General features: G+C 35.1%; 1 protein-coding gene across 1 annotated transcript; it reads right to left on the reverse strand.

Annotated features, from left to right (window-relative positions):
• LOC109721114 (cyclin-D2-1-like) lies at positions 3,191-6,663 on the reverse strand. The gene is made up of 4 exons (XM_020248536.1): positions 5,901-6,663; positions 5,437-5,737; positions 5,178-5,314; positions 3,191-3,702 (listed from the first exon to the last, which is right to left on the reverse strand). Exons 1-4 carry the CDS (start codon positions 6,312-6,314, stop codon positions 3,367-3,369), a joined length of 1,188 nt encoding a protein of 395 aa, XP_020104125.1. The 5' UTR covers positions 6,315-6,663; the 3' UTR covers positions 3,191-3,366.

The following is a 9,780-nucleotide window of genomic DNA, read 5'->3' on the forward strand; positions in this document are numbered from 1 at the left end:
TAAACCCCAAAACCTTAAACCCTGAACCCTATAAAAAAATTAATTAACTGTATATATAAAATAATTAATTAATTTTATTAATAGTATATTTAATAAATTACATTATGAAATCTAATCCAATGGATACCTAAATCACGTAAAATGTCAATGTATAAAACAAAATTGCAGAATTTAAATTTCTAGAATAAAATATTAGAAATATAGTTTGTTTCTGTATATATATAATTAATTAATTTTATTAAGCAATTTCTTCCACTATTTTATTTCTCTTTTATTTATTGATGTATTTAAATTATTTTAATAGATTTTTCTCAAATCTTTTTTACATAAATCTTTATGAAACAATTTAATTACTAATAAGCTGTAATACAAATTTACGTTTGCTGCACATATACCAATTTTAATCAGTTTTATTTTAATAGATATATATATATTAAGTTATTATCCACGCCGGTGATTTCATTTGAATATTAATTATTATATATTTTAATATTTAAATATTAAAATTTAATTAAATAAATATGATCTAGGGATTTCTCGCATTGGATTACATTTTAATAAGTTTTGAGAAAAGAAAATCTATTTACTGAATATCAAATAGTTCTCCCGTGAATAACACGCAAATATTATAATTGTATAAAAAAATAGAAAAATCAAAATATATAACAGTATTATTACCTCAAATACGTACGCTGAAATATATAAATTTACCAAAACTATCACCTGCTATCTTTTGATTTGACTATCTAATCTTTATAACTTTTTTTTTTTACTATCTAATCTTTTAATTTACTTAATTTGAGTCAATTAGTGACTTTTTAACTTAAAAATTTGAATACAATATTGTTTATCTCTATGGGGTTTAGTTAATATATTTTATGCCATTTGCGCAATTATAAATTTATTAAAATAATTTGTATAAATTTTGTATTCAAAGAGCCATCAAATTATTTAAATTAAATAAATTCACATGTTAGACACTAAAATCAAAATTTTAAAAGTTTGGACAGTCGAATCAAAATGATCTATTGTCCATGTAAATTCTATATATTTTTTTCATCTGTTGTCTTTAAAATTTTCGACCTTATAACCAACTTTCAAACATTTTAGCCTATTAATCAGGTATTTCACTAACAAAAATTCTTAATATTTAAAGGCTAAAATATATAAAATTTTTCTGTAAATGTCTTTTTTTAATTGTTTCCTCTTAAAGTTCAAAAATCTATAGTTTGACTCATTCAAATTACATGAGTATTTTCAGTAGAATACAATATTAATGAAGAGAATGCAGTGACCAAATTCTCCATATTTGTTTTACAAGATAAAAATAATTTTAATATATTTTTCTTATTTTTCAATATAATTTTAGTGTATTATGAAATTAATAAAATAATGATAGAATTCTAACGGAGAAATACTAAATTTATTAATTTAAAATTTTAAGAGGATAAATTATAAGAAATGCAGATTATTGAAATTAAAAAAAAAAGGTATAAAAACCGTGTATTTTCATAATAGTGTTATGCATTTTAACCATATTTAAATTTTATTTTTTAAAAAAATATTGAAAGAATTATTATTATTATTATTGACAAAGTATGCATGGAGGGGATACGGCGATACGCATACTACAGAATCTCTTTGACTACGACGCTAATAATAATTCCTACACTTTTTGGACCGATGTGATGGGACTTGGAGGGGCAATTTCGTCATTTCGCAAGTCTTTTAAAAAAAAGGGGAAAAAGAAAGGAAGAGGCGGGTCCCACTCCCCGCGAACGGGAGCGCGCCTCCGCCGTTACGGTCGGATTTGTGGCGGGAAGAGATCGCCGCGCGCCACGTGGCACCACGAAACGCGTCTTTTTTCCCCGTCCTGTTTCGCGCGCCGGAACCGTACGGACGCCCCCAAAAAAGCCCCAAAAGAAAAATTGAAAAAAGCGCTCGCGGGCGCAGATCCGGCCGTCCGAAGGAGGAGAGGAGAGGACACGTGGACGGTCGCGATCGGGAGGGATTAGCTGGACAGCAGGATGGCCACGTGGGCTCCGGGTGTTTCGAACGGCGGGACGGCCACGTCACGATGACGGCAGCAGTCGCGACGTCAGAGTCTTGATCGGCCTCCGGAGGGGAGAATGGACGGACGAGATCTCGAGGCGAGGGTAAAAGGACGGACGAGGCGCGTTGTCCCCCCACATCGACCATGGCGAACCCCAAAGATCGTAAGGGCTGATATTCTCACGCCGCCCTGTTTATCCTAACATCGCGCTTAATCCTACGTAGAGTATCCCACTTTAGTAGTCGTATAATAATCTAAAAAATACGGAGTAACGATATCCGCTCCCGGTGGGGCCCGCAGTACACCTCTGTCGGGGGACCACGTGTCGTGTTTTCATTAGCTAGCGACGTCCTTGGAAACACGATCGAGAATTAGGGAACCAAAAAGATTTGCAGCCGCGAAATTCCCATTATACCCCTCACACAACACTCCATTAATCACGACCGTTCAATCACTATATAAATATTATCACTGTACTATAGCTTATCATTCCATACCTAAACTCAAATACAAACGTCTTTAATTTAATACATTTACCTATCGGATTCTAACAGCAATGACAGCATGTTTAAAAATATTAATATTTTTATAAGAATAATATAGAAAGTTAAATTTTGTAATAATATATTTATAATTTATTGTGTTTGCAAAAAACTGTATGCAATTAACTTTTTTTTTTATGCACTGTAGTTGCATGTTTGATTTTGTGCGGTTCAATTTAACTAATGCAGATACATGCAATTTTAACTTATACTGTATTTTAAATAACATGCAACCAAACAGCTTCTTGTAGGCTATTGCAAAACAAGCGCATTACAAAAAATATAGATCAACAACCCACCACCACACATTTATACTTATAACATTATTTCTCCTACTAAAATTATGACAACTTCTTCATTAATTGTTGAATGTGAACTCTATCACAAACCTACTCAATTCGTTACTCTTCTTTTTTCGGCTATTACCTTCGTTCATCATCGGTAAAATAAATCACACCCATTAACATCACTTTTTTCACCGTTGTTTTCTTCTTTTTTTTCCGACGTTTTTTATCCGTCGCATAGCACGGTTATTACGCTAGCGGGCATCATTAAGACAAAAAATAACAGATTAATTGTACGGTGACTAATGATAAGAAAAAAATAATTACGGATTACCATTCCTTAAATATTGCATCATTAAAAGAATTATTATTGTTATTTATAAATAGAGACTGAGAGGAACAAAAAGAGAGACGATAATTTAAAAAAGCCCAAAATCTATACTGAGTGCCAGAAAGATCTAGAAGCTTCAAATCGCCCGGGAAATGTTTACGAACACGATCCATCTTCACCGGTGTCTATACGCGCTGTACAGCGGCTCTCCGCTAGCCGGCGCCGTTTCGAAGGCGGCGGCTCATCGCGAGCCGGCTCCGGCTCCTTTTCGGGGAACGGCGGCGGCGCGGCGGAGGGAGACGATTTTTGGGTGTCGCAGCTACCGCAGGCGGCGGCGGCGGCGTCGAGGACGCCGACGGGGCTCGGCGGCGGCGTCGGCTCCGGCTCCGGCTCAGGCTCCGGCTCGGGGATCGGCTTCAGGCGCCGATGAGCGGAAGGACACGTGTCGATCAGGTACTCCTCCATTAGCTGGCGACAACCGCGCACCACGTCCTGCGAAGCATATAGTTTTTAGTACCAGTACTTTGAGGGGCGGTGATAATACCCCAAATTTTTTTTTTTTATAAAAAAGTAAATAGCTAAAATATTATATATATNTCCGATAGCATAGTAGCCTCACTCTATATATATATATATATATATATATATATATATATATATATATATATATATATATATATATTTGTTCTTCGAATTGAGTAGATATGGTTGCGTCGGTTCACCGCATCCAAAGTTACCACCGCACCACGTTCTCATATTTGGATAAAATGCAAAAGAAGCCCTGCACTTTCAAGCAATTGCACCCTCCCATGCAAAAGATTTGTAGCCAACCAATGTGTTAAATTTTAGAGAATAAGTATAAAAAGTTATCGTTCGAATTTTAAATACTTCGCAAATGATTTGATTTTAATCATCCTCCACAATAGACGTTGGATTGAGAGTGCTAGGACTATATGCATTTTGCTTTTTATTAATGATTTTATTGTATCCTATATATTTATATGTATGACATCGTAAAATTATTTTTCAAAAATTTTAAAAAATTTATCTTTTTATGTAAAATATCAAAATACCGAAGATTTGGATGCATGCAGGAATTGAGACCGCAACCGAATAGCCCCTAACTTTTATCTGCATATTTGTGATGGAAATTGATATTTCCAATGCTAATTTTATATTTGATAGAACAAATTTAAATCATGATTAAACACAATATACTTATTTTTTGGGGGGTCATGTACTCATGTTAAGATGATAATCTACTACATGTTATTAGCTTTTAGCTGATGAAAAATTCAATTTCATTAATCATCAATCACTACTGATAGGTGATCAAATGATTAATTTTAGAAAGATATATTTAACTAAAGTTAACCCAAGGAAGCAATTAAAAGTCAAAAAAGTTTCAATAAAAATTTAAAAAGAGAGGTTTATTTATTTATTTAAAAATAGACTTTAGTTGCCAGGTCACCACCATAGATTCAACCTTTCTTTTTTATTAATAATAAAGTATTGCCTCTTCTCACTTTGCAAAATAAAGGAAATTATAATATCTTCGCATTAAAATTTTGAGACATTCTTATTGACCCCAAAAAGTGTAACTTTAATTTTTTTTAAGGTAAAAACCTTAAATTAAACTAATGAGTTTTTAATTTATATTCGAAACAAATCACGCAGAGATGCAGCGCTCGGTTCATGAAATAACTTGTGTACTGTACTACATATCAGGGTCTTAAAAAAAAAAAAAAAAGGAAAAAAAGAAGAGAAATATATATAAATCCGTTTCCAGTTTTAATTAAAAGAAAAAAAATAATAATAAGAAGACAAGTGGTGGGTTGATGCAAAAGTTTAAGAGGACCAAAGTGTGGGACAGGAAATGGTGTGAGGACCGACGTGCAAATTTAGCCAGAGAGAAGAAGAGGACAAAAAAAGTGAAGGGAAGGAGAAAAAAAAAGGTTTAATCTTACCTTGCTGACCCACTTGGCCAAAGAGGTCGCCAATTCGTCGCCGTCGCAGCCGGGCGAGGAATCGCCGATCTCGCGCGCCGCGCACAGCACCGCCGACGCCGCGATCTCCGACGCCCGATACCCCAAAAAATCCACCACTACGTACACCAAAACATCAATTAATTAATTAATTAATTAATTCCAACAACATTAATCATTAATACATGGATGGATCGATCGAGAGAGAGAGAGGGAGAGAGAAATTGGGGGGGGGACGCACCGCGGTGGGCGTTGAGGACGAGGGAGGAGGCGCGGGCGAGGAGGAGAGGGGGAAGGGGGGGGCGGCGTGGAGCGAAGTGGGGGAGGTAGTCGAAGGGGGTGGGGGAGCGCATGCGCCAGGCGAGGGCGGACATGAGGAGCAGCTCCATGCGGCGCACCGTGCGGGGGTCGAACACGCGCCGCGGGCCCTCCTCCGCCGTCTGCAGCTCCAGCAGACCCGGCACCTGCGTCTCCTCCATCTTCGCCGCCACCCACACGCTCGCCACCGACACCAGCTCCGTCGCCCACCCCTCCCCTCCCCCCTTCATTTTCAAAACACCCAAAAATAAAAATAATAATAATAATAATTTAAAAACTTTAAAATAGAGGAGGAACACGTACCAACTACCAACACCCAAAAAAACAAAAAAAAAAAAAAGGAAAAGAAGAAAAAGAATTGAATACGTAGGTTAATTGGATGGTTACCGGGAGGGCGCGGGAGGAGAGGAAGCGGTCGAGGTAGCTGACGGCGAGGCACGGCGTGACGGGGCGGAAACGGTAGAGCTCGCAGACCTTGAGGATCCAGTTGACGGCGTCGTGACGGGAGGTGGCGTCGAGGGAGCGGTCGCGGAGGCGGGAGAGGTAGTCGGGGCGGGGGGAGTGGTGGGGCTCGGCGGCGAGCATGACCGACACGTGGCGGTCGTCGGGGGCCCGCCACTCGTCGCCGTCGAACGGCGCGGGCGAGGGCGAGGGCGAGGGGGAGGTGGGAGTGGAGACGATGGGATGGGGATGGGGATCGGGATCGTGCGGCTCCCAGGAGGCCACGTCGTCGGCGTCCTCGGCGCAGAGGAGGAGGAGGTTAGAGGAGGCGGAGGAGGGGTCCGAGGGGGAGAGCGCCATGGGGAAACGGGGCGGCGGCGGCGGGGGGAAACGGAACGGGGCTTAGGGAAAGGGAAGCGGCGGGGTCATGGGCGTTTCCCGTGGCGAGGAAACGGGAGACGGGGTCGGGCATGGAAAGAGAAAGAGAAAGAGAAAGAGACACCCTCTCTCTCTCTCTCTCTCTTCTTTCTCTCTCTACTCTCTTCTTTCTCTCTCTACTCTACACTACTCTACTCTCTCTCTTTGGAGTAGCGTCTTAGTGTGTGCGTGGTCTTTTTGACGGCGTCGGGGGCAAGGGCGTGAAAAAAGAGACGGAGGTGTTTCTGCGTGGACCGCAGAGCGGAAGCGGTTTCGGTTGGGTATTTATAGCATCTTGTTTCCTTTATATGCTTCTTTATATATACGGAAAACTTTAAATACCACCCCCTCTAGTTTTACACCTTTTTTAATTTAGTACTCTATAATTTAAAATATATTATTTTTTATCTTATAAATTTATTTTTCGCTTTCTTTCTGATATTCACTCTATTAATTTTTTTTTATTAAATCAGTGATAAATTTAAAATTATAGAATATTAAAGTAAAAAATTTAATTAATCACAGGAGTATTAAAGTGATTATTCAATTAAACATAGCTGGGAGATTATAAGTTTTTTGTATATGATTTAACGAAGAGTTAATAAAAACGTTGACGAAAAGAAAAAAATGAAAGCAATTGTATTAGAGTGATAGTTTCTAGGTCATGCGAATTAAGTGGGCCAATTTAATATTGTAATTGAACCCTGACTAAAAAAATAAACGGAGCAATCATTGAATTTCGGCGAAATAAACAAACTTTTAAATATAGAGTATTAAAGTAAGAAAATACGAGACTCCAGTGATGACATTTGAAGTTTACTCTTATATATTCGAATAAATGATGGAAAATATGATATGATATGATATGATATGCTCTTGAGGCACCATTTTTTCATGTAGATCCCTCTAAAAAATGAGAATACCATTTCTATTGGCTTAGTTTCGAACCCGTTCCTCTGTTGTTCTCCTTGCAGTTTAGTCTCAATAATTTCATACTGGATGAGAAAAAATTTATGTATAAAAAATATGAGGATCATGAATCCTAATATATACTAATAAGTAATTTTAAGTATTTTGTACTAGTGATTTAGTTCCGATAAATTATTAGTCGATAAGTTATTAGTGCTAATAGGTCAAATCATTACATTATGTCTCGATTCATATCAACTAATTTAATTCTCCTTTGTAGTTTAGAGCTTGTTTGATTTGGGGAATCCCAAAAACAAATTTACTTATTTCAAAGATATTGTAGGCCTCGGTATTTGCTCTCGCACTGAAATCATAAGATCATTCAAACCGCCGCTCATAATTATATGGAAATTAGTTTTTCAATTTCAAATTTGTGAAATTTACAAATTTTATTTTTTGTTTAATTTCCTTCAAAAAGTCTCTTAGGGCGTGTTTGATTCACCCCTTTTTCACCTGGAATTGGAATCAGAATCGGAATGGATGAATCCATTTATCCTTGCTTGATATATGGAATTTTCATTCCGATTTCGATTTCTGGGTGAATGAGAATCCCTCCAATTATCCCTTTTTCCAATCCAGCTTAAAAGGCCATATTAAAAATTAATTCCGAGCGGAATGGATTTGTTCAGCTTAAATTTAACTTTGTTGAGTTTATTTTTTAATTAAAATATAAGTTTAAGATTAAAAATTAAAATTCGATCAAGTATTTCGAATCTAATTTATAAATTTAAATTTAATTTAAAATCTAAAGTTTTATTCAATTTTTATTTAAAATTTAAATTTAATTTATGGATCCAAATTTAAAATTTAAATTATAATTTTTTAAGTTTGAATTTGAACAAATCGAAATTTAGTTTTATATTTTGAATTATCCGTTCAATTGCAAATTTTAATTTTTTTTAAAAATATATTTAAAATTTTGACATTATTTTAAAATTTTAACGTAAATTTTTTAATATTTAATTTTCAGTTTGAATTTAAACGAATATATTATAAAGATAAAATTGACATATTAATTTAATTACATTTTTTATATCTATCTGAACCAAACACCGATAATGAGAATCGTTAATTCCGATGCCGATTCAGATGACGAACCAAGTAGAAGGAGATAATAAATTATTCTGATTCTGTTTCCAACTTATTCTCATTCCTATTTCGAAACAAACACATTCCGGGGTATGTTTTTAACTTTGCCGGCTCTTTTTGGAAATTGTTATTTGACTGTTTGCAACTTTGATTTTAATCTAGGAAAAACTTCAAATACTCCCTTGTGGTTTCACTTTTTCTCACTTTAGTACCCTGTGTTTAAAGTGTATCAAATTAGTACTATGTGATTTTGCACTTTTTCACTTTAGTACTCTGTGGTTTAAAGTGTATTAAATTAGTATCCTGTGATTTCGCACTTTCTTACTTTAAACCACAGAGTACTAACTTAATACAAAAGTAAAACCACAGGATGCTAACTTGATATAAAAATAAAATCATAGAGTACTAACTTGATACACTTTAAATCACAGGGTACTAATTTGATATACTTTAAATCACAGAGTACTAAAATAAAAAAGTACGAAACCACAGCGAGATTTTTTGAAGTTTTTCCTAAAGTAAATATCACCGTGATTTATAAAATTTTACAAATTACTACATTGTGCTTTGTAAATATATTATTTTACTATTCTATTTAGTGACATACTTTTAAGATAAGATAAGATAAAAATAAAATAGTAGGATACCAAAGTGTTATTTTTTTTAATCACATAATAACAAAGTGAGATGGGTGAAGCCACTAATGGGTTAATGAAGTTTTTCTAGAAAATTATATAAGTTTAAATCCTTAATTTAAAATTATGTGAAATAAGCCTGAAACTTTGGAATGGTGATTCAATTTGGGATGCAAAAGCTTTTATAGTGATTTGACATATCATATTGATTTTATGTCTAAATATTTTATCTAAATTTTAAATGCCATAATGACTACAGAATTAAATAAAGCCGAGCTCCGTCCCAAGAGCTACAAAAGTTCACTATTTATTGGACCGTGTTTTTTCACACATGGTTTTAATTTTGGGAAAATTTCCTGTGTGCCCCTCTAAAAGCATGTATTTACACGCATGCCCCTATAAAAATTGAAATATCTTAAATGCCCTTCTAAATAGAGAAAACTTTCAAAAATACCCTTCAAAACACAGTTTTGTTAAAATCTACAGTAACAGCAACCAAAATACCGATTTTACCTTTTTCATAATTAACTTTCTAAATGTTCCAACTATTACTAATGAAAGGTTAATTTCATTCATACCCTCTAAACGTTCAAAATATTATAAATATTCCTATAAATTTGATTATATCACAAATATTAATAAAAGTCAATTCACACTGTTATTTAGTACATTTGCACTTCTCTAACCTTGATTATAAAATTTATCAGATAATCTGA

Source organism: Ananas comosus, linkage group 15 (genome assembly GCF_001540865.1).
Source record: "Ananas comosus cultivar F153 linkage group 15, ASM154086v1, whole genome shotgun sequence".
Classification (NCBI taxonomy): domain Eukaryota; kingdom Viridiplantae; phylum Streptophyta; class Magnoliopsida; order Poales; family Bromeliaceae; genus Ananas; species Ananas comosus.